The sequence below is a fragment of the Taeniopygia guttata genome, chromosome 2 (assembly GCF_048771995.1).
Source record: "Taeniopygia guttata chromosome 2, bTaeGut7.mat, whole genome shotgun sequence".
NCBI classification, from domain to species: domain Eukaryota; kingdom Metazoa; phylum Chordata; class Aves; order Passeriformes; family Estrildidae; genus Taeniopygia; species Taeniopygia guttata.
In genome coordinates this window covers 67,200,207-67,226,070 of record NC_133026.1, presented here as the reverse complement: position 1 = coordinate 67,226,070, position 25,864 = coordinate 67,200,207, and the positions used below count along the sequence as shown (strand labels likewise).

General features: G+C 38.9%; 1 protein-coding gene across 2 annotated transcripts; it reads left to right on the top strand.

Annotated features, from left to right (window-relative positions):
• Positions 1-11,072: 11,072 nt before the first annotated feature.
• On the top strand, positions 11,073-25,675 carry MYLIP (myosin regulatory light chain interacting protein). 2 transcript variants are annotated; one of them, XM_072924163.1, is made up of 8 exons: positions 11,075-11,318; positions 11,643-11,820; positions 12,293-12,483; positions 21,395-21,580; positions 22,331-22,528; positions 22,861-23,025; positions 24,443-24,863; positions 25,214-25,675. In XM_072924163.1, the coding sequence occupies exons 3-8, from the start codon at positions 12,401-12,403 to the stop codon at positions 25,301-25,303; spliced, it is 1,143 nt and encodes a 380-aa protein (XP_072780264.1). In that variant the 5' UTR covers positions 11,075-11,318; positions 11,643-11,820; positions 12,293-12,400; the 3' UTR covers positions 25,304-25,675. The 2 variants fall into 2 exon arrangements, with proteins under 2 accessions (XP_030121396.1, XP_072780264.1); XM_030265536.4 differs by lacking the exon at positions 11,643-11,820 and having other exon boundaries at positions 11,073-11,318.
• The last annotated feature ends 189 nt before the right edge of the window (positions 25,676-25,864 follow it).

The following is a 25,864-nucleotide window of genomic DNA, read 5'->3' as shown; positions in this document are numbered from 1 at the left end:
TTCATTAGTTTTGATTCTCATGGAAATAGTTGTTGTTTGTGAGAGACCAGCACCCACTGAAGCCTCCCTTTAATGACTTCCTGCCATAGCCAAAAGCAGTTTCACAAACAGATCATTCTTTTTCACCTACCAAAATATAATTTGCCAATAGAATACAAAACTGGGAATGGTTTGATGTTTAAAAAACACAACAGACAAAAACAAGATCACAACCTTTTTGAACATCTAATAAGGGACAGCAGAACAGGGTTGAGGGCTGTGTTGCCTACATGGTAACAGCTTAAAAAGGGAACTGGGTTCTTACAAAATGTAGGTTTTGACTCACAGAGTTCCTGCTGAGAATGAGTTCCCACAACAGCAATTAAACTAATGCACAGGACAACATATTTCCAGTCACCAGCTAATTGGAAGACCTCAGTAACAAGAGCAATGATACTAAAAGGCACAGGGTTAGTGATTCCAAAGACACTATGGGGAAAAAAACTTCTAAAAACTGTCTGGAGGTCATTTAGGGATTTAAAAATCTATGAGAAAAGTCACCTTCTTCTCTACTGTCCTTAAATGAATGTTGACATTAAAGTAGTTGTTAGAGCTCTGTGAAAAATACAGAGCAAGTCAAGTGAAAGAGCCCATGTTGATGGCACATGAAAAATAGGTTTCCTCAAGGAAGAGATACACTCCTGTGCTCTTTCATGGGCATATCACTCTACTTTTTTCTGGATTGGTTTCATTTTCTCTTCAGTCAAAATTATTAATTAACATAAAGATGATCCTCCTTGTAAATAAAATTTCTAAACAGGTAAGACTTGCAGAAACAGGGAAATGTGCTGAAAGTTAGAGATAAGCATTTCACAGCTACAGGTCTTTGTTTTCTTTCAATTTTTGTGAGAGCTACCAGGAGCAAACATAATATTTTAGCCAAGTGAGTCTGCAAACAGATGCTGTATAATGGATGTTGAAGTAAATTTTAGAAATTGCAAAGAATTGTAATTTCTCATAAACTTTTTTTTTCTCATTAGAAGAATTTGTATACAGCTAGAAGAGTGAGGGAAATCATAAACCAGACATTTTCTCTTTAACCTTGGCCTATATAATTGGTGTTTACAGAGGACAGGCTCTGACTTTAATGACTTGCACATGATTCACACAAACTGCAACAAAACACATTGTAATTCTTTTGGAGCGGTACAGTTTTCCTGCAAAAACTGCAGATGCAATAACTGTCTACGGAAATTATTGTTTTTCTTGCCAAGCTGTAGACACACAAAGTAGCCTCTGAGAACAGGGATAATTTTTCTGACTTCTACTTTTGCCACATATATTTTCTAGAAAATTCTACAATTTGCTTTTTGTTCTCTTCACAGCTTTGATCAACTTCAAATCAACCATAACTTCAAGATATTTTCATATTTTCACAGGATACCCATTTTTGCATATCTAGTCTGTCTTGTGAGAACTGTGAATGGGTGTTTTTGTTTTGTTTGTAAAGTTCATTTTTTTTTTTTAAGTTTAAAAAAAACTTCTGTAAGTTTCAATTTTGTTTGTAAAGTACAATTCTGGGCCACTTTTCTTCGGTTTCTTTTAAAGTCTGACCAATGCTTTCTCTTGTGGCATCAGAGGTTATCAGGATATTTTGCTTTCTACAGATAGGCATTCTCACTCACCAAGCATGAAATCAAATTAAAAAGAAGGAAAATGCTGAAAAAAAAAATCAAAGTCTTTTTTAAGTTTTTGAGGATCCTGAATCAAGAAGTGATGTTGTCTGTGAAGTATTGTATTCAATTGTGTGTTTTGTGGTTACTGTACAGAGCTCTCTCCAAAGAGTTTCAAGTTACCTTTTTCATATAATTTTCTTCATATTTTCAATTTTATCCCCTTTCTTTCTCTAGTCTTTCAAAACCAAAGGGAAACAAATTCTAAATATCTTCTTTCATCATCAAGGACATAATTTTTCATTGTATTTCTTCCTATACCTAAACTAGTTTATGTTATTTTTCTCTTATGTCTATTTTTCTCTCCTTTGCACTGCCTTGTTTCCTCAGATCATTAGCTCACTACTGAGTGCTCAAGCTATTTCCCAATTTCCCAAATTGCACCAGGAAAACCACCTCTTTCTCCTCCTACAAAATGCACCTCCCCAAACCCTCATGGGTTTTTCGTCTTTGCTGATGTACTTTTCATGCTCCTCCTGTACCAGAGAAGCATGGCATTGCCCTTCAGCTGCACATGCAGCTATTGGAGCCTTTCACGTATATCAAACTATGTATCCTTAAATATGTATGACATTTGTGACTTCTGTTTCGATTATTTACTATACTAGTTTAATCAAACAATTTATCAAATTATTTCTACCAACTGTTATCAGTTTTGTTATCTGCTGTAAAAGCAACCACAGCTAACTTTGGGGGTGGAGGTGGGGGTGTTCTATGAATAAAATATCTTTCTTCATGAGCTTATTAAAAACATTTGCAATAAGCAGTCTACCTAACCAGATCACAGCCTTGAGAGAATGGTTACTGTTTTCCCTTGTGATTCAAGAATCCACTGAGCAAATGTCAGTTTAGGGAGCTGATTCAGGCGAACAAATTCATTCACAGTGAGTATCATGAGCTTTGCCTCTTGTCTAACATGTTCCTGATCCCGCTAAAAAAGTGTCATGTAACTGTGAGACAAATGTGTCAGCAAATCAATTGTCACACTTCATCTATTTCTTCAAACTGGCCATGTTTTCATTGAGTTCATAGAGTAATTGGTATCACCCTTTGGAGTAACAATTACAGTGCAAGACAAATAACCTCTCACACTCAATAATAATCAAGGTACATGTACAAGTATATGCATATATATAAGTATACATAGACCTGTCTATATATCTTTAGCAGGAACTGATATTTTGTCTTTACCTAAATGATAAGACCCCTTTTTTTCTTTCTTTTCTTCTTACCCCCCCCTCCCGCCCCCCTCCCCCCCAATTAAGTGTGCTCTTTTGGTATAAGTAAACAGGCAAAAAGCTAAACTGTGAGCTAATTTTAATTTCCCTTCAGGATTTGACAGAAGCCATTTCCTACTCAATACCTCATCACAGAAAGACACTATGTGCTGCCAGTGTGGCAAAATTTTGTGTCACTTGGATCTTCCCTTATTTGTAGAAGTGATAAGTACTGGATCTGTCAAGTGACAAAATCATTGGCTGTGACCTAAATTCTCCCTAAATCATGGTATGGAGAGAGAACCCACACACATAGCTTTAACTTCTCAATCCTACACTATCTGCAGTTGCTTGCTGTGACCTTTCCTAGGAAAGGATACGCTTATTCACAGAAAAGAATAATCACCTCTGCAAAATGTTTGTTCCCATTTTTATGGCAGAGTTGAAAGTTTCTGACTTTTCTTAATTTGCTCATTGTACTTCCACTTAACTGGAATTACCACAACTTGGTATCTGTTCCTCTTCTACTCACAACCAATTCCATGCAGGCTTTGAGCCCTAAAAAGGAGCTTCTGATATATTGTTGGATTAGACTTCTGCTTTTGTTAAAAATAATGAGCAACACTTGAAAATTATGAAAGTGTTAATCCCTCCAATTAGTTTATGAACTCTTTGCTGTGATCATGAGAGCTGTAGACCTTTATTCTAATCATGAAATGAGAACACTGAAGCTACTGAGATACTCTAGTTTGAAAAGCTTGTAAGAGAAAAAATGACTAACAGTGGTGAGTTATGTTGTTTCTAAGAGCAACCATCTTTGCTTCTGGTTTGTTGGCAGTCTTGTTGGCTGACATTTAGAACAAAATGTAATTGTTTTGACTGCAAATACTTGCAATTGAAAGATAATAGTCCATGAAAATACCTTCCTGAAAAATATGCTTATAAAATTGTGCAATCAGAGTGCTTTTGTGCTCATGTGCCTTTGTTTCAGACATTCAATGGCTAAATAGTGGGACATCAATTTATAGAGACTGTATTTTTTGGAGTAAATCAGTTGATTGCTATAAAATGCAATCTTCTCAAACAAGCTGTTTTAATAATAACACTTGGGGGACACAATATTTAGCAGCACACAGTGTTCCTCAGTGTGTATCAGAAGACAGATGCATGATAGCCCAGGTATTTCTTATCTATCCTTTTTAGGCTATAAGCAAATTTTGTATTCCATTGCTTAAAAGAATGGTGTGAATTAAACTTATACAAGGATATTAGGGCATAGACTAAAATAATATAATAAAATATTTTGAAGATACTAAACATTAAAAATTATTGCTAGGTTAAAGAAAATACATACATTTCTGTAAATTCTAAGTGAAATAAAAATATAAACTAAATTGATAATGGTAACTATATTATTTTCGTTTCCTCAGAATTAGTATTTCAAACAAGGGGAATTTCAAGCAGGGGAATACCTACTGTTAAATTTTTGGCTTAAAATAGCCACTTCCCTTTCTGACTTTTGTAAACAATTCATAGGTTAGTTTATTTTTTAGAAAAACTTGATGTGAAACTTTTGATCTGCACATGGATTCATGAAATCTGTAGCTCTAAAATCAGAAGGACAGACAATTATTACATGACAGCAGAACTAGAAATCACTGGTTTTGTCTGAACAAAATTCTGGAGGAATTCACCTCACGTAATTCCAGTGTTTCTGCAATCATATAACCAGTGTGACATCATCGGAGCTCTGCGTACTCTCAGAAGTCTAAATTTTCCAATCATAAAAGGAGAATTTAATTTCTTGGTTTTGCAATATAATACCACTGCTATTAATAATTTTATTAGCTTAAGCTACGTCAGTGTGGTAGAGTTAATGTTTCTGTAGAATGTCACACTAAGATTGCTTGATGGTACAAAATGCAACAAGGAAAAGAAGAAAAAGAGGCAATGAGAGGACATTTTTTTGTAAGCCATTTAAAATAATTGTGGTTTAGTTTGTTGAATACTTATGGAATTTTCAAAGACACAAATTCAGAAGTTTAAAAAATGTTACAATTAAAACCACTGTTGTCATTAGTATTCACTTTGCTTGTATATGAGCCTTATCATACATGTTTTTGATTGGCCACATAGATACTTAGAAAGTGAAGCTGAGCTCATCTGAGCTCAGGATGTGCAGGGTCTGTGAAATGAGGAAAATGTACAATGACCAAAAATCAACCAAAAAAAAAAAATTTAAAAAGGCAAGAAAACCAGAAAAAAGAAGTAGAAGAATTGATTATGAGAGTTTACATTATTTTGCTATTTTATATTATCCATTATAATATGCTTTATTATCAAGCTTTAATGACACTGTTACGTTTGTTTCAGTTTTTCTGCCAGTGATATTTTCTCAAGTCTCTTTGTTAGGTGTTATTTGTAATAAAAGTACATTACAAAATTTATATTGATTGATGGACAGAGTTAAAAACAGAAGAGTTATACTACAAGATTTATAAAATCAATGTTTGACAGGTCTGATACAGCAGAATAAAGAAGTCTTTTTAAAGGTTTTTTTATCATCATTACATTCTTTTTCCACTTTGTGGAACTGACTATTATTTTGACAATGTAAAATCTTCTGAGATACATGTAAATTTTTTAATATTGTGGTTATCAGTTATTTGACACGTAGAAAAATAGCTATCATACAAGTCTTTCTTCGTATTTTAATCTGTTCAAATTCCAGCTCATTTTTCTGAATGTCTTGGCAGTTCTGAAGGTGGTGTGAGGAAGGGCAAACAGCTCTAATATATGAGCTTATAGTGACAGTGTAGGAGCTAATGTTGGTGAGAATTTAATTTGTGAAAGCTTTGATTCCAGACCACAAGAGCACATTTTAACAACGTGAAAGTAATCAATGATGACTCCATTTTACAAGCACTAAAGGAAGCAAAATGCTCATAAATGAAATCAATGACCCAGAAAACAAGCTCGAATTCAAAGGTGATTTGATGTTTAGAGTTTCTGAAAAAGTGCAGTCTGAGGAATTTCTGTCTGATAGCAATTATAAAATAATTAGTTATTAAACTGAGTTAATAGATTCCATGAGCAACTGATATATGTCCCAACAAGAACAGAATATTTACAGCAAGTCTGGTCTCCAACTGGGAAAGTTTTAGAGTATGAAATGCAATTCAAGATAAAATTATTTATCTAATACAAAAAAGTCCCTGAATTACAAATCAGTGGAAGCTGGGAGAGGATTATGGGGAGTAAGAATAAGAATTTCTTCTTATATTGTTTGATATAGCATGAGGTATTTGCCTTGGGCACTTTGCAGCACATAGACATCAATAAGTACCTCTTGTATGTTACACATCATCTGCCACTGGACAAAATTCCCAAGAAATAGGATTCAGGGCTATGTGAATACTTGGTCTGGCCTGGCAGGATAGTGGTTATGTTTGTAAAACATCCTGGACCAGTTTTATCAGAACTCCTGGGGATGACTGCCAAATAATGCTTCATAAAACAATCAGCTTATGGCCTGTTAGCTGCAGAAAATCTCAGCACTTTATTCCCTATTTTGCCAAAGGAGAACCAGCGTTGTGGGAATGTCAGTCACTGACACACTCTTTTTTCCATAGAAGCCAATTATACACCATGGGACAGTGTGGAGCAGAGGAATATTTTTCAAAAACTTCAGGCAAAGGCATGATGTATGTGCGAACACTAAAAGAATATTTTATGTAGGAAAAAAAAAAAGGTTTTATGGATGGGCTATGGTGTTTCCCCTAAGCAAACATCACTGTCAGAATAGCTTCTCAGTTTTATGCTTCTGTCCATGCTTCAGTCAGATCATCATCCACGTGAGTGATGCACATTTGCAACATGACCAACAGTCTTGACAGTGACAAGAAGGAGGACAGACACTACTGTTGTGTTCGTGCACAAAGCAATTTTACCCCAGGAGGAGACAGCAGAAAAGACTGACTATAGTCATATGATCCTGCTCAGTTTCATTTCAAATCATCTTAAACTGCATTTGTGCTGACCTGGTCTGTGGTTACTCAATTTGATATAGAATACAAAGAGACGGTCAGGGAAAAAAAAAAACCAAAAAAAACCCAAATGAAAGCAGGACTAAAATAGCAATGGCATGATGTGCTTTCCAGTTCTTTTCTCTAAGGATTTGTGCTAGTGGAAAATACCTATTTCAGATTGCTGCCACTCCACATTGCCAGCTCCAACCTGTAATGAGGCTGAACATTATTCAACTTCAGTATTCCCGGCTGATACACAGAGACCATGTGCATACAGCACAAAATACACATATATGCACTGCTGGCCATACAGATCATGTAAAGACACACCTTTGGCACCAAGAGCTGAGGTAATGCAGCACTTCATTCATGCCTTTAATGTGACTGCCAGAAATGAACAGCAAAGATAAATGATAGGAACTTCTAAATACTTGATGAGGCTTCATCCTGAGCACTGGCAGCAACTGAGCATTTTGAACCTTTTACCCTGGCTTTCGGTGGCAGTAAAAAATCCTGAGTTTTATCAGAGTCAGTACCATGGACAACAAGCAACAACTGAGGATCTTTTCTAAGATCCTGCAAAAATATCTGGGCAAAGAGACCACAGCTAAACTACTGAATTCCTCACAAGATGGAGTATCATGACAATAGGTTGGAGGAAACCACCTGGGGAGCCTTGAGAATAAAAATCTGTACAAGAGGCATGCTTGTTCTTTCGAAACTATGGTTTCATGGTTGACATGAAGGGAACTAAATTCAAAGGTCTAGAAATTATTTCCCTTCTTCTAGCAATTATACTTTTCACAGAATTTCCATTCAAGTGTCAAAGACAAGGAGATATTATAACTATTTGAAGCAGGATGTGACAAATAATTAACCTTATAGATAGATTACATTTGGGGAAAATGATCAACCAGTGTTAGGCAGGGAAATGTAAATATACATTTAAACTGACACCATAGCTGACCCACTATAGGGATTTATGTCATACAGCAAACATCATTTTGTGAAATACAGCACTGAGATGACATGTTGATAAACATTGCTCTTTTATGATACGCAGAAGGTGAACATCCATGCTATGAGCAGTTTGACAGTGTAGCTCACTGGGTGTTGATAATTCATCAAAGACACCAGGCAGAAGACTGTAAGATATTTCAGCTTTTTCTCTCAGACAGTGCCCAAAGGGTTGCAGCAGGCACTTGTCACAGAAGCCGTCTCCTGTGTGCAAAAGGGCTCGGTCCTTTACTCTCTCCTGTACAGCATGAATAAAATATCACACAGAGTCTGCAAAATGAAATGTATTTCTGTGACAGCGGTGTCCAGATCACACCCTCAAAAAAAAAATGCTTGTTTTACACAGGGCTTAACCAATCTACGCAATTTACTGCCACAAGCTATTTTTGTGGTTTACAGTTTAGCAGATTTCAAAGCAGGATAACACTTTTACTGACATAATAAGAACACCTGCATTTACATTAAGTCAGATAAAAAGAAAACACAGGATGGATATTAATACATAGAGAAACGTTAAGTTTCTCTTTGTCTGGACAATGTCCAGCATTAAATGAACTGATTTCTGCTACACAAGAAAAATGGATAAAAAAGTAAAGGCTAAACTATCAGGTATAGGCCAGCTTTAACTGCTTAGTGTTAGAGAAAATATACAAGCCCAATATTATCTTACAATTATATGAACATTTCTTTCACCTTCCTCTGTAACATCTGATATGAGCTACTGTCAGGGAGAGGATATCAGAACATTAATGGCATGAGTCATTGTGGCAGTTTTGGTGTTTCTTCTTCATAACACATCTAGGATTTTTTTTGATTATGACAGAAATATCAAAATCACACAATATACCACAACTCCCCAATATATAGAAGTAAAACTAAAATAGAACTAAAATCTAACTTTCTGCATCCACTTCAACAAAAACTAAACAAGAAGTGGGTCCTTCAGGCTTTTTTTTCCATACTAAAATATTTTGTAATTTTTTGTTAGTAGCTAATCCCTTTACAATTAATCTTCTCCCAAAGAGTTTGGGTTTTTAACACCAGAAAACCACAGAGTGGATATGCAATTAGTTTTGCAATTTTGTTCATCTTTCTATCATATTACTTCTCTTTTTAAACCCTCCACTCTATGAGTCTGGTCCTTTAAGACTCTAAGTTCTTAAAACTAAACACTCTAGATCTGAGCATGAAAATCTGAGCTAGGAAGTGTGCAGGTGAAATGTAGCACCACTCAGGTTTGACATCTCATGTCCTGACTCTTATTTGTCTCCTACTGTTCTGCCTCGTTCACAACTGAGAGGTCTTCTAGAGTTCACGTAAACAAAATGGATCAAGCTCCATATACTATGTGTGCAAGAGTTCCCAGCAGAATAAGCATCTGCTCTGAGCGCTTTTTTATTAAAAACTGAAAATACTAACAACCCTGACAAGCATAGCAGAAATTGTGAAACAGAAGCAAGTGACCCATACACATGTGAACAAGCTAATATTCAGCCCTGTGGTGACCTTGCATTAGTGCTGTGGTTTGTTCTTCTTCCTATTATTCTTCACTCTGTTTTTAGATTCCCATTTCCTCTCATAGCTACTTGTTCAGCTACTGTGTTTGCACACAGGAGACAGCTCTTGTGACAAGTGCCCGCTGCAAGCCTTTAGGCACTGTCTGAGAGAAAAAGATGAAATATCTTACAATCTTCTGCCTGGTGACAGCCTACTTGTTCCTCACCACTGCACTGCTCAGTACGTCTTTGATCTACACTTCTCTTGGGCAACACACACAGCATGCATTTTGTACTTAGTCCTCCCTGTTGTTTCAATTTACATTGTTAAAGCAGCCATAAACTACTTTATGCACCTTGGGTGTGCTTGACAAACACATGCTTCCAAGGGGTCACCTGGTGCAAGTGTTCTTCCCCTGGTTAGGAATCACCTATGAGATTCATATCTACAGAGTTCAGTGAGTGTAAAATCTCCACCATCCCTTGGCATGGTGATGCATGGAGGTTGTGACAGGTCTTGACCGGTCATTCTTCAAATTTCCATGTTTTCCAGGGTTCTGCATTCTGCATAACACAGAGTTGAGGAGGCCAAAGAGAGTATGGGAATGAGAACATCAATTTGGATTTTATCTTCCATTTAAAAAAAAAGAGTGTTTGAAAGCTGAGATATGAGCCAGAGGACCTTATCACTTTCTACAGTGCCTGAAAGGAGGGTGCAGCCAGGCGGGGAGCAGCCTCTTCTGCCAGGCAACCTGCAACAGGACAAGAGGACACAGTCTCAAGCTGCACCAGGGGAAGTTTAGTTTGGAAATTAGAAATCATTTCTTCACAGAAAAGGTGATTAGACATTGGAATGGGCTGCCCAGAGAGGTGGTGGAGACACCATCCCCTCAGGTGTTTAAGGAAAGACTGGACCTGGCACTCAGTGCCATGGTCTGGTTGACATGGTGGTGATGCATCATAGATTGGACTCAACAATCTCAAAGGTCTTTTCCTACCTAACTGATGATTCCAACCTAATCCCGTGATTCTGTGAAGGCAATATTTGGATGTCACACAGACCATGGCTGCCCTCTCTCACATGTATCACAGATTGTCCCTGCCCAGCAGGCTTGCCCTCCACCTGCACTTGGAAGAGCACACCTTGCTTCGATTTAAGCGGACACAACGCCAGGGTGACCAGCTCCGGGCAGCGGCGGCTGAGGGAGGCTGGGGGAGGCTGAGGGAGGCTGAGGGAGCCTGAGGGAGGCTGGGGGAGCCTGAGGGCGGCTGGGGGAGGCTGAGGGAGGCTGGGGGAGGCTGAGGGCGGCTGGGGGAGGCTGAGGGAGGCTGGGGGAGGCTGAGGGAGGTTGGGGGAGCCTGAGGGCGGCTGGGGGAGCCTGAGGGAGGCCGGGGGAGATTGACCGAGCCCCGCCAGCGGCCCCGGCGCGCTGCGACCCTGCGGGCACGGCGGGGGGCGCCACAGAGCCAGCACAACACACGCCCGCGCGGCCATGGCGGCGCTGATTGGCGGCGGCGGCGGCCCGCAGCCATGAGAGGCGGCTTCTGATTGGTCCGCAGGTGCGGACCCGGGCGGGGCGGGGCAGCAGAGGGTACATAAGGAGGGAGCGGCGCTGGCGGCGCGCAGGCGGCGGGGGACGGGCGCTGCCGGTGTCCGGGCGTGGGCCACGGGCGACGCGTGCGGGGCTCAGCCCGTGCCGACAGCGGCGGCGGCCGCTCCGGGTGTCCGCGGCGGAGCAGCAGAAGCGGCTGTCCCCAACCATGCTGTGCTATGTGACCAGGCCGGACGCGGTGGTGATGGAGGTGGAGGTAGAGGCGAAAGCCAACGGCGAGGACTGCCTCAATCAGGTGAGGGGCTTCTTCGCGCCGCCCGCCCGCCGGGCGCCAGCGCTCGGGGCGGGGGCTGTGACGAGCGCGGCGGTGACCGCGGGGCAGCACGGAGTGCTGGTGCCCGTGGCCGCTCCCCTGCCCGCCCGCCGCCTCTGCCCGCGGCGGGGCCCGGACGCCAGGCGAGGGGCGGCGGTGGCGCGGGGCTGGGCCGTGCGGGGGCGGCCGCGGCGGTGGGGGCGGGGAGCGCCGCAGCGTCCCCGCTTCCCTTAGGCTTTTGGTTTCTTATTTTTATTTTCCATCTTTTTCTTTTTTTTCCCAACCCCTTCTCCATGTTGAATGCAGAAGGTGCTGCATCCCACGCCACGGGGCTCTCCGGCCCCGCTCCCGTGGGCCTCGCCACGGAATCCCGCTGGAAGTGTCCCCGGGGAGGGACAGGAGTGGGGCCGGAGGCGGGGGATGTAGCACCCACTGCACTCCAACCTCTGCATCCGGGGCCGAGCGGGCTGGAGCTGCCGTCCAGGTGTGTTCTCGCCTTTCCGTCACCACCGCTTCGCTGTGTCTGCGGTGGCTGCTGTAGGGATGCTGGGGGGAGACAGACGAACAGTCCAGACTGCTGGTGGCACCTAAATAAAACTTGTGGGTTTACTCTTCCTTGCCCAGCAAGTGCTAATGGCTGTGATACTGAGTAGCAGATATTCTCCTCTTGTGGAAATCCGCTGACCCTCTGAAGTGCCTGTCCTGCGGGTGAAATTTAACCGTCGAAGCCCGTGTGTGTATTTTGGCTAGTACAGAAATTCCTAGTTCATGCATAGTGCTTTTTTCTGGGCAATGTTTTGTATGCAACCTAAAATCTAAGTGAGTAAGCCTTTGTATGAAGGTGCTAACAGCAGGATTTTATGTGTGGTTTTAAGTCAGCAGTCTGAAAGACCACTTTAGATGTTATTTTTCATTGTCATGTTGTAGCCAGATTGTAAAGAATCTTATTCTTTCAGGTTTGCAGAAGGTTGGGGATTATAGAAGTTGATTATTTTGGACTGCAGTTCACTGGCAACAAAGGAGAGAATCTATGGCTGAATTTGAGGAACAGGATCTCCCAGCAGATGGATGGTTTAGCCCCTTATCGATTGAAATTGAGAGTCAAGTTTTTTGTTGAGCCACATCTTATCTTACAGGAACAGACAAGGTAGGTAAATATGGTTCTAAGCACATTTAATTTAATATTTGTTTTCAGTTCCTGTAACTTACAAAAGTGATTGTACACTGGTTTTATTTCTTTTATCATATGGTAATTTTACTTGACTTTTCTATGTCGTTTTAAAATCTTAGTGTTTTTGAAGTTTATTATTGCTTTTTTTTTTTTAGAAAAAATGTAATTAAATTGACAACATTAAACTTCGTGTAGCTGCCAGTAAGTAATGAGTGTGAGTAATCTTTGGAGCACTTAGTGCTGGAACTGGAAGAAACTAAGCTACTAGTAGCAAACTTTTTATATGGTATTTGTGTGTCCGATAGTAACCTCTCTTCTGTGGTGTTACTCTAGGTCATTCTGAACCAGTAGTACAGAAAGGCAGGAAACAATTCCTCCCACAGTGCAAAAAAACTTGCTGAATTCCTTTTTGCTGGTATTATGTTACAGTAACTTTCATATAGCTACAGGCCCTTAGAGGCTACAAAAGAAACAGCTGTCTGGCTGCTTCTGTGGCAAGTCCTCTTAAACAAATCGTCATACTGTTATTAAAGCAGAAGAAATAGTCTTCTAACCTTAGTAGGGAACACTTGCTTTTTTACTCCTTAAGTTTGATTACCACATGAGTTGCAACAGAATTATCTTCAAAGTATGCTGTGCATATGTGTATTTAATGCTGACCTTCCAAATACTTTTTCCTCTTAGTTTTGGCTAGTACAATTAATATGAATGGGGCCAGTTGAAATCTAGTGTCTGTATGATAATGCCAAAACCCATTTTCACTACTTACCTGAACTTGTTACTCTGTGTCATTAACTTGGTACTTTCAGAATTAAGACCACATGGTGCTTTTGCACAGAATGTCTAAAGAACTTGGTCAGAGGCTGACAGTCTGATTTGATGTTTATTTAATGGGAGAAATGTTTTGAGTTTATTTTTTGATCTAATGTGTAGGAGACGGGCTTTTGGGGAGCAGTGGTTCCAGTTCATCAATATAGTTGAAGTTTTCAGAATGCTGTGGTGGTAGACTGTGGTTGTCCTGGATAATAGTTTCAGTTAGGCAAATGCATTTAAACTGAATTCCAGTTCTGATGTACTTTTATTTAGGAAATAACTTCTGCTATGTTTGGCATATGGTGGAGTGTTTTTCCTTAAAGAAACTCTTATTTAAATATTTTTGTTAAGTATAAAACCAAATAACAAATGAGATTTATGTCGAACAAAAGGAGCCAGACAATTTCATACCTGATGAGGCAGAAGAGATTACCCTGAGCATGTCAGATGTGTCTCTGCTCACAAAGCAAATCAGGGTGAAAATCTGAGGAAACCTTAAAGTGGCATTTTTATGATATCATTGATGAATGCTTGTTCAACTTCACAAGGCTTTTACAGATGTCTGTGTCCCTGCCTTCAACACTGTCAGTGCAAGACCTGGCAGGAGGTGGAAGTTAATAGAGGGGTTGAACTGTTGAAACATGCCCCAAGGGCCTCAAATACTAGCTTGTGTAGCTAAAATGTAAGAGTTTATACACCTACATCAAAGCAGCAAGTATTTCTCCACTGTAAAGATGATTTAAAAGGATGTAGGTGGGGCAAGCTTTCTTTTATGTATTAATTAAGGCACTTCTGAAACTAGCTCTTTTATCAAACAATTTAAAAATTAACCTGAGCTTAGGCATCAGAAGAGATATCTTAAGACCAAATACAAGTTGTATGTCAAGTTATAATAACTGCCTTTCAGTTGTGTAAGCCCAGTAGTCCGCATGTAGCAGACCTAGAATTCCAGAGCCTGTGGTAAATGTCTGTTCTCCTGGATTGTTGACACTGAGTTTTAGTAGAGTGGCTTTTTTTCCTACTCAAGTCTGCTTGAGGATTTACATATGCATGTAATTGTGAATTCATGTTTGTGTGTAAACATGAAGGAAAATATTAAAAACTTGTAAACCTGTTACCAAACTTAAAAATCAGTAGGTATATCATAAAATTGCAAGTATTAGCTGTACAGTTAAAGCTGACACATTGTTTCATCTTATGTGCAAGGTCGTGATGAAGAAAGTAATGGATATCCTTAGTTTCCTTTAGTTGTTGTGTCTATATTTGATGTACGGGGAGTTTCTGGCACAGCTGTTGCCTTGTGGTCCAGTGTGTGAAGAACACTGGGGAGGTTTTCCAGTCTTTTGCTTGCAGCTTCTGATCCTGTTTTTATGTATAAATTTGATGCATGTTGAAACTGCTCTTGAAATCTGAGAAGCTATAACTAATTCTAAATTTTCTTGATGCGCTTCATCACGATTATAATGGCAGGTGTTGTGACTGAGTTACCAGGTTTTTTCTGTATACTTAGGGAGCTTTGCCAGCCCCAGTTGCATTAGAGACCCTTGCCTTGCGCTTGAGTTTAAAACTCAGGTGTATGTTTGTTTGTAGAAATTTGATGTTCATGTTTCTACATGCTGTGAAAGTCAATCTGGTAGTAGAATGTTGACCTCAGCTTCTGTTGCCTTTTATCAGTCCAGAGGAAGATTACAGCCAATTTTAATATTCTTACACAAGGCAGCCTTTTTGCACAGAGCACAAAGACAGAAGAGGTTATAATTGCACCTCTGACCATTATGGCAACAAACCACATTCACTAAGTGCTTTGGGAATCTGAGAATTGCGTGGAGAAACCCTTTCTACTGCACCTTTTTTTACAGGGTTAAAAGCAGTTAATTTCTATTCTTGTTTGGATCTCGGCTTTTAGGTTTTATTATTTGACTACCTGGTACTGAATTGTGCCACATGATTTCATAGTTTAGAATTGTTTTCAATGGAATAAAAGTGCTTCAGTGCAATAATGTAATTCAAATTTAATCTGCTGCTGTCAGAAATTTACAGACAAGTCTGATGTGTGAGCAGTGTGCTGGTTTGGAGGACTTTGAAGAGCTAGCTGTAAGTTTTCTTTAGCATGGAAAATCATACTGGCTTGAAAAGGATTATCTCTTTGCTTAAAGACACATGTGATGGTCCAAGATCGAGATCATAACTCTGGCTTGTGTCTTGTTCATTTTCACTGTTTTCTGTATTTCTTTGATAGGTCGTGCAACAGTTGGGGGTGAGGGGGAAAGCAAACCTGCTTTTCACTTCTTTACTGAATGACTTGTGGGTGGTTCACATATCAAATGTGAAGTGTTGAATTGCAGTAAGGAGCTAGGGCTTAGAGAAAGGATTACACCTCGAAAATTGGAATTTTCAGGAGACATTTGCCGGGCGTGGGGCCGGGAGGAGGTGCCCAGGAGCGGTGCGGGCCGGGAGGTCCCGCCGTGCCGGGTGCGGGTGTCCGAGGGCAGTGCCCGGGAGTGGCCGCGGCCCAGCGAGGCAGCTCCCCTTTGGGATATCGCACCCCCTGCCCATGGCAGAGAGCTCCGGGCATCGGCCACAGGCTGGTGTGGAACGTGGAGCAGAGGAGTCTTGAAACTTCACCCACCTTTGAGCGGGAAGAGTGCTTGCCAAGCCGCCCAAGAGGCCAATGGTCCCTGGTAGCAGTCTGGGAGAATGATGGGTTTAGGTTATAAATTCAGCATTATTTGTCCTGTGTAGCAAGACTGAAAATCAAATATTCACATGTAAACCACAAAATATGTCAAATTCTAGTGAGCCACACAATATCGTGAAGCATTCAAAAAAGCTGAATTTTGCCAACCTCGAAAGTGGCAATTACTGGTTTTGAGATTATTAAAAAGTTGTATGATGCTTGCCAGTATTTGAATTGTATTTACAAAGTACACTTTTTTGCTGTGTTGTCCAGTTGTATTGATAAACTAGTTGAAATTAAGAATGGCCTTAAATCTGTTGAGGAGTCGGATACATGTAGTAGATAACATGATGGTTTTCTTGCTTTTTCATCCTATAACACAGCAGTGATGTGGCCTTTGTTACAAGGAATGAAAGTGTGTATGATTGACACTGGGGTAAGTTTAATGGATCTGTTTGTCTAAGTCAGAGTTAAATTGCAGTTGGTAACCTTTTATCCACTCTGCTATGAGCAATGAAGAACAAAGATACTGAGGAGCATAAAAAAAGAAAAAAACATTGGTTTTTTTAAATGTAGGGTGGCCTTGTCTGCTTTTAAAAACAGAATTATATTCTATAGATTTAGAAGTATTTATCAATATATTTTTAGGGAGAACAATCATGCCTCTTAATTTTGATTTTAGACTACAGGGCAGTAAATATACTCCACAGTAGGAAAGAGCCTTAACCTGTGGTAAGGAATCATACCCCAAAGAAAACAGGTAGTTCCTTGGGAGATATGCCAAGATTCTTGCCTGTAGTCTGGCAAGAGAATGAGGTCTTTTGGCTGTGCTTATAGGGGTCATTAGTCATATGCAGACAACTCTTTGGTAAGGGATTGGGGTTTGTCACTTCTTCCACTGACAACTAAGTTTAGAGCTTAAAATTTTTACCTACCTATTTGCTCTGTTTCCCTTGCCTTGATTAAAAAAATTAGTAGAAACTACTACTAGTAGTGCAGAGCCTTAATTCCTAATGCACATAATTGTCTTCAATGAGTGACAAAAGAAAATTGATCTTGTGTTACATCTACTTCTTGTAGTATTTTTTTGTGGAGTTGTTACTGCCAGTTCATTTGGATCAACACTAACTAGGTGATTTACCCCCTCTTGGAATTCCATTGTAGTGAAGTTCTGATGTTTGTTTCTGGTAGTTGTGTTCAGTATTGTCAGCCTGCATTAATTGCTTCAGAGGGAGGCAAAAAGCAATTAATGTGATTGATATCTGGGTCTGTGGCTTTGATTAGATAGCTATACTTTTTTGTGAAATGGACCATCTGCTGAAATCTCCTTGCAATCTCCCCTTTCTACAGTTTTTATATCAAATTGTTTGCATCCAACTGCAATATATTAATCACACCACATTTGATTTTACTGAGTGTTTTGTATGTACATAAATCTTAAATTATATGCAGAATATGGATCCAAAGCTAAGGATGCAAAATGAATATAAAATCACCAGTGTAGCTAATGCTTGAAGAAAATCTGTGATCCTGTTCTAATTTTAAAACTGCCCTTTGTTCTCTTGGAAAGGAAGAAATCTGTCTGGGCAGTGACTGATGGAGTGTACCTTTGGCAAACTTAATGTGTTGCCCTCTAGTCAGTATTATTATGGAGTGTTTTGAACTAGCAAACTCAGAAAATGTTCCCCAATTGAATACACAGGTATATCTAGGTAGCGTGGGGTTCAGAGGGGAAGAAAAGGCTGTTTTTGGTTACAGCGACTGTCTTTCATACTGATGCTATCACATGTAGAGAACTTGGGCTACAAGTGCAGTGGGAAGTTCAGTTTGTCCTTAAAGTGTCCTTGCCACTAGTTGATCAATGTCTCAAAATGTCTGGCAGGTGTTAAGATCACTAAGAGTCACAACAGTTAATGGGCAAAGTTCAGAGTTGTGAAGATTTAAAACTAAATGAAGCCTTGGCAAGGGTAGTATAAAGCTGCAGAATGTGCGAAGGGAATGTTGGGGCTGGGACAGGAACAGTCAGACATACCTTTTGTCTGACTTCACTTCTTCTCAAATTTGTAACATTTAATATTAATGTATCAAGTGCAACTGAAGTGTGACTGATGCAGAAGCAAAATCATTTAGTTTCTTATATGGTGGACAAACGTTAGATTTTTTACCAGCAATGTTGGAAATGCAACCTTTAGGGACCGTAAAAATAGTCCAGTTTTAGTTTTAATAGTTCATTGTTCTACAACTTGCTAGGTAAAAATTCCATTAAGTCTAAAATACTAGTGCTGAAATCATTCCTTGAAAAAAAGTATTCTCTTACTGTACAACCTGACTATCCTTAGAGTGAGAAGTCTTAAAAACTTTTTTTATCATATCTAAAGGTTCCAAGAGAAAGGAGGGGTGGAGGATTGTGTATGAAGTGATTAGGTCGCAGTCTAATTTACAAAAAGTTACATAAATCCTTTCTTGTAACTAATAGTATCTGTTATATGAGCAGGTTTTCTACAAGGCAGTCTATCAAGTTCTTTAGAATTTGCAGAATTAGATAAGAAACTGTATCAAAGATCCTAATGCTTTAGTTTTGCTTGACTGTATTCAGCAATAAAATCACATTCCTAGGGCTTTTTCTTTAAGGATCAAAAGACTTTGTTTAATGTAAAAAAAAAAAAAGTCTGCATTTGTTATCAGACTGTGGCTAGTGTCATGCTTTGGACCTTTGAAGAGGAATGATTTTACAATGTATATTAATATAATTTTGAAGGAGTGCACTCTGCAGCTGGATGGGCTAATCAAAACCACTTTTTCTGATGTGTTCATAACACTCACTGTCTTTAAATTTATAGGTGCCTTTTTCTCATCAAACCCAAAGAGTCAAACAAAAAACCCACACCAACACACACAAAAAAAAAAAAAGGAAGCAGAGAATTTGCTACCTGAACTTTGATTCAGGGTAGCTCCTCTAACAGGTCGTGTGAAGTCATTCACTGTCCTGTTATGGGTGCAATTTAGGTTATTTAGGTGCAGATGGACTGAATTTGCATAAATAGTTACTTTGCAATAACTGTCCTTTATATGTGCTGTTTGTTCTATTTATCAAAAAAATGCAAAGTAGCTGAGTATTTGAGATGTTTTCCCTTATGTGATGTGAGCCAGTTATGGGAAGTTACTTCGCATTAGCTGATGTGATGCTACTTCACATCATGCCTTAAACTCATTTGTCTTCCTATGCCATTACCAGCTTTGTAGTGGTGGAATGTGACAATCCATGCATCTGCTGTATCTGTTCTGTAATTCATCTGCATTTGCAGGAGCAATATTTTGGTTTTCAGCTCCCCTTGAGGTGTCAATAAGGTCTTCCCAGCAAGAGAAGAGCTCTTGACTACCCTGTGTAGTCAGTGCTGTCATATGAAAAAAACCCTGAAGATAAAAGAATTTAGGTGTGGTAGTTACAAATGTGTTTTAGCTAATGAGAAAAAAAAGTCTAATCTTTCTTTGAAATGCTGTAATTAGTACTTAAAATTACTGGAAATCCTGTTCTGGTATTGTCAGAGGATAAAGAGTGCATGAGAAAATCTTTATTTTATGAAATGTTGATTGGAGTTAGGGAAAGGCCTACTATTTGAATTTATTTTGGCCGTAGTGTTTCTGTAATTTATACTGAATTATTTAGATTTGTGCTGAGCACAAAAAAGAGTCTGTACAACAAAATAATTTTAAAAGGCCACAGATATACTTTTCTGGGGCCCAAGCCCAAAGAGCTGTGACTCTGCAAGGTAGGAGAAATACATGGGAGCAGGGGTTTGACTTTGTCTCAAAGAAAAAGAGCCTAAAGAAGGAATGACCTGCTGACAGTGGAGACAGCTCTGTCTGAAGTTCTGGTCCTCCTGCCACCTCAGGTTGTGTCCTGCACAGTGTGAGGACATTGGCTTCCACCAGACCCCCCTCTAGAAGTGCTAAAGAGTGTAGGTTGATGTTTATACTTGAGACTGTTGTGATTAAGCACTTGCATCACAACTAGTATGATGCTCTAGCATAACAAATGGTTTGCAAAGGGAAGTGTTGGAGCTGTGAATTCTTGCAGGAAGTGGACTGTAGGAAAGCTTACAGGATAATTTAATACCAGTTCTGTTCTGTCCTGATTCAAAAGGTTTTTGATATGCGGCATCTTTTGGCTGGTATCTTCTTAGTTGCAACATTTACCAATAGAGCTAAGAAAGAACACAACTTTTGTAAGTTCTGTAATTGCTCATAATACTGAAAAAATCCTATTTGCCTTGTTGTACAGAGGAGTTCTAGAATGCTACAACAGAATATATGTAAGATATTCAAAATTCCAGTTGGAAGGAAAGTTAATCACTTATTAGCATCTTCAGCTTCAGTTATGAGAGATTAAATACAGAGCTTCAGTAAGGCTTTTCTTAAAAGTAGATTAGACTTCATTTTAGAAGAGAAAATGTCCTGTTCCTGTGGAAGCCAAGTCACATCCCTGTGAGTGCTAGGCTTCATTTACTGAAAGATTTTTTTCAGTGATACGTAACTCTGTGATACATAATTCTCCATCTGGCTTCCATAAATATGTTGAGCCCTAAATGGTAAGAAATTTGTATTGTGTCCCCTGAAGGAAAACAAGGATGATCTATAGAAGTTAGGCCAACCCACAGGGGATAATGACATGCTGCTGTTAATGTTGATGAAAATGTTTTGTCTGTCAAGCAAGCTATTAGATAATTAAGAGCAGCTTTTTGAATTTTCAGCAAGCTGTCAAACCTGCCTTGGTCTTAAGTGCAAAGGTTGGTCTGACAAATGCTTACATTGTAGCTATTTTTCTATTTCATTCCCCAATGCCTTTTCAGGTATTTCAGGTTATTCTATTAATTGTGTCACTGGCAAAAACACCATTGCTGTAGTGGCAGGGGCATCTCCACTGTGTAGAGAGAGTATGGCTTCCCCTCTTGCAAAATAGAAGTGTTTATGTTTTGAGATGCTCTTCCCAAATTTGCTTTTGTGAAATGAAGAATAACTTGTAAATCGCAACAAAAATGTAAACATGGGAAACTAATTGAAATCTTTCATTGTTATTTTACTCACTAAATTGAAATTACTAAGTGGCCTTAGGAGTTAAAGCAGTTCTTATTCTTGAGATACTCAGGATAATGGTGAAGTGCTCTTTTCTTTTTCTTTTAGTAGTGATTTTAGATGCCATCTTCAGTTGTAGCTTCATGTTTAAGAGTAAGACTAAGATGGAGGCCCTTTTCCTTCCCTTGTGCCAGACTTCATCTGCTTGGTACATTTGTTGCAAATTTTTGATTATCAAACATAGTTGTGATGTTACTTGTTACGTGTCTTGATTACAGATATCATGTAACAATTTCTGTAAGCAAATGTTTGACTGTGTTTCAGGCATATGTTTTTCTTGCATATAAAAGAAGATCTTCTTGCTGGTAATCTCCAGTGTTCTTCAGAGCATGCAATTGAACTTAGTGCATTGTTGGCACAGATGAAGTTTGGAGATTATAACCAGAACACTGCCAAGTACAATTATGAAGAGTTGTGTGCAAAAGAGCTCACCACTACCATTTTGGAGAGGTAAAAAGCACAATGATCTAGTTTCCTTTTTGGAGACCAACAGCAGAAGATTTTGTCATGCATTTAATTGCTGGTGATATAGTGTAAATGAGTAATTTAACAGTAATAGATTTGGAGAGCAAAATCTCCACCCTGAATGTTTGATGTTCTGAGTTCAGTTAAATTTTTAAGCTCAGTTATGAGGTGTTTTTTTGTTTTGGTTTTTTCTTATGAAAACTCTGGTTGGTGGGGAAATACAGATATATATAAGTATCTGGAGCAGAGTATTTAAAATGTAAGTATGTCTTAGACCTGTACTTGTGAATGGAGGAATTTATCTGGCTTAGTACCCTTACTCTGAAAAGTAAGCAGAATTCTGAAACATCATCATAGCTTAGTTCCTGAATATCAGGAAATATTAAAAACATTTAGTGTGTCATACTTTTCTGTAGTGTTTTCTTTAATTATGAACTTAGTGGTAGCTCAGGGAAATATGTTTGGGCTGGTGGTGTTATTTGGAAAGCTTTGATTACATGTAGCTTTTTCATTTCTAAGCAAATGCACAGTATTTTCTCCTTGACATTCTCTTTTGGTAATTCTCAACTATTTCCAGTTCACAATTGCTGGAAATCTATAGACAGATAAAGCAGGTCAGGAGCATTTACTAATCTGTTTAACTAGGTCATCTAAAAACCCATGTTAAAACAAGCTGCTGACAGTAACAGCAGATACTTTAATTATTTCACCTATCCTTAATCTTTTTATCAACAGCATTATTACAAAGCACAAGGAGCTAGAAGGTCTAAGTCAAGCATCTGCTGAATACCAGCTTCTACAGATTGTTACAACACTGGAGAACTATGGGGTAGAGTGGCACTCAGTAAGAGATAGTGAAGGGCAAAAACTCCTTATTGGTGTTGGACCTGAAGGCATATCCATCTGCAAAGATGACTTCAGTCCAATCAACAGGTATGTGTTTCCTGGAACTGTTTTGCATGATCAGTTTTTCAAAATTATGGAGCATGCCTCTAGTTTTTACATAAATACATAAAACTGCTCTGAGAATTACTAAAAGTGACTATTTGGATGAGGGCAGTACCTGTTTGTAATCAAGATAAATAAGTGACCTTAATAATTTTGATTTTTATATATATTTTTGAGGCAGCATCTTCAATCAGCATTGCTGACTACCATCAGAAATCACTGTAACTTCTGATAAAAATGCATTATAATAGTTTGTGGAAAATTCCCTAATCCTTAACAACTAAGTAACCTTTTTTTTTTTTAACATTAATTTCTAGGATTGCTTATCCTGTTGTTCAAATGGCAACTCAGTCTGGAAAGAATGTGTATCTGACTGTTACCAAGGAGTCTGGTAATAGTGTGGTTCTCTTGTTTAAGATGATCAGTACAAGGGCAGCAAGTGGACTCTACAGAGCAATTACAGAGACACATGCATTTTACAGGTCAGTATTGCCCGAGTCATGTGCTGCTGCTCTTCTCCAGTGTTTGATCCAAGTGCTTAAGCAGCCAGCAGTCTGACTACACTTTGGAAATACTCTGCAAAATTCTATGGTATTTTCAGTCTCTCTTTTCCTCTTAAGTCCAGAAGCTGAAAAGGTTTTTGCTACTTTCCATTTTGTGGGGTGGAAGTAACAATAGAAGTAAGCAAAATTTTCCCACTATGAATAACAGCATTTCAGATTATAAACTTTTTATGTTCCTTGATACTTAATAAGCAATACTTATATTTTTTGTTCCTATGTAAGAGAGAATGCAGATGGGAAGATCCTGTCATTCAGAATGCGTAGATCTTTTATTTGGCTCCTTCAGTTGTTACCTGCATGGTACCTTCCCATCCCATATATTTAAACCTTCTTACAGTTCCTCTGTCCTTGCTCACATGCTCAGGATTTTGCTTCATGCCAGCAGCTATCTACTGTCTCTGTCCTGTTGTTTTTGAGGGTGGGGTGTTATTTTTGTCGGTGGGCAACTTTTCAACCCCCTTTCATTCCTATTGTGGTGTCCAACACTGATCAGTAAGATTAGCTGTCAAACACTTAGCAGTGTTTTCTTAAAATTAACTACCACATACTAGTTTCAATTACTTCTTGATCTTTGAATCTGCTTATAATTTTCTGTCCTTCACAGTTTGATTTTTACTTAAGCAGAATCTTAGTTTGGCAGTAGCATTTGGCCATAAGCTTAGATCTTGTACTTTAGGCCCTGGGAGGCTGTAGTCCTTCTGGGGTTTTTTTGTGTTTTCCTTCCTGTGTTGCCTAGAGAAGTGATATGCCCTAATAGGCTTCTGAAGATTCAACTGGATCACTGAAATATGTGACAAGCATGGTTAGGATAGCTGAAATGCACAGTGGCAAATACAAATGCTTTAATTCTCGACACTACATTCACACTGTTTCCCTTCAGAATGATATAATACTAGTGTATATAAAGTACTTGGTGGAAATTGGGTTAAAAACATTACTTGACTCTATGATAAAATTGAGAGCCAAAGACTCTTAATTGGCATTCTTTAGGGCAGCATTTGGAAATGCCATGCAAAAAGGTGTTGCCAGGCTGAACTGTGGATTAAGCAACTGTTTGCTATTTGTTAGCATAATTCTTTTAAGTCCCTTCCATAGGCTGACTCCATTTTACCAGACACTTCACATTTTGAAGATGTAAAGTAATTGTCACTTTCCATTTTACACTTTCTAATGGAGGATTTTCATGCAAAGATCATTCAAGAGCTTAAATATTACCTCAGACTGTTTAATTTGCTTTAATTTCAGTGCTGTATCTTCAACTTTGTGAACAAATGACTATAGGATCGTTCTACTGGTATTAACTAACCAAGTTTGCATTTGTCCTATTGCTTTATAGGTGTGACACTGTCACCAGTGCTGTCATGATGCAGTATAGTCGAGACTTAAAGGGTCACCTAGCATCTCTATTTCTGAATGAAAACATTAATCTTGGTAAAAAATATGTCTTTGATATTAAAAGAACATCAAAAGAAGTTTATGATCATGCGAGGCGAGCTCTTTATAATGCTGGCATTGTGGATCTTGTTTCAAGAAGTGATCAAACCCCACCAAGTTCCCCTCTTAAGTCTTCAGAAAGCAGTATGAACTGTGACAACTGTGAGGGTCTCAGCTGCCAACAAACAAAAGCCCTACAAGAGAAGCTGCGCAAGCTGAAGGAGTCCATGCTTTGTATGGTGTGTTGTGAAGAAGAGATAAATTCAACCTTTTGTCCCTGTGGCCACACAGTTTGCTGCAAGTCCTGTGCTTCCCAGTTACAGGTAAATGCAGTGCCATTAAATTGTGAGTTACCAATTTGTGTGGAAGGTTTGATTTTTTTTTTTTTATATTTGATAGTGATGGATTAATATGTTTGTGTTAATGTTCTAGTAAAACTACTAAGATTTTGTTTGTGGCAAATTAATTTCAGAGAGCATTCTGTCTGAATGATGTGATAACATAATTTGTGGTGAGGCTAAGAATGAGCTGCACGCTTCTTGCTTCTCACCATACTCTGTCTTAAACATGGAATGATGAAAAAGCGCTGTTATTGTGTATGTGAAATGTGCAGGAAGTGCAGAGACTTTCAAAATACAAAGTAAACTAATTTCCTGATGTTTTTCCTTTCCAGTCGTGTCCTGTTTGCAGATCTCGTGTAGAGCATGTCCAGCACGTGTACTTGCCAACCCACACCAGTCTTCTCAATCTGACTGTGATATGATCTATGTACACACTTCAAATGCATTGTGTACTCTTCAAACTGCACTAATAAGAAATGCAACCATTGATTGTGAAGAAGGCAATCACTCTGGCACCTATCCACGATCAAAAGCAAAAAAAAAATACTGCATTTTTTAACATAACTATTCTTTGTTCAGCATGTCCAAAATGGTTTGGGACGTCTTCTAAGAGTAGAAGTGTAATTGATTCATGTTCTTTAAGGAATGATCCATAAGTTTGTAGCACGGCAGTGTTACCACAAAGCTTGGTAACCCTGGAGAAATGTGGTGTAGACATGCAAGTGTACCTGGTGAAAGCAATGCAGCCTTTTCTTTTACATGCTCTAAATCCTTTTTAGCTCAGTTGTACTGTTTATTTTAATAGTAAGACTTGCTTTTACACATACCAGTTTAGTAAGGCTCATAGCTTCTGCTTTTAGTAAATTGCTTTAAAGAGGAGAGATCTCTTTTTAAAAAATTAGTTCTTAAAATGAAGTTACAAGGCTTCACTAAGCAGCTGTGCTTAATTCAGAATTCTGTCAAATAGAAAACAATTCTGAGAG

Coding starts and splice junctions, on each gene's coding strand:
- MYLIP (XM_030265536.4), top strand. CDS start 11,232: ATGCTGTGCTATGTGACCAGGCCGGACGCGGTGGTGATGGAGGTGGAG. Junction 11,319..12,292: donor GCGAGGACTGCCTCAATCAG/GTGAGGGGCTTC, acceptor TTATTCTTTCAG/GTTTGCAGAAGGTTGGGGAT. Junction 24,864..25,213: donor CCTGTGCTTCCCAGTTACAG/GTAAATGCAGTG, acceptor TTTCCTTTCCAG/TCGTGTCCTGTTTGCAGATC.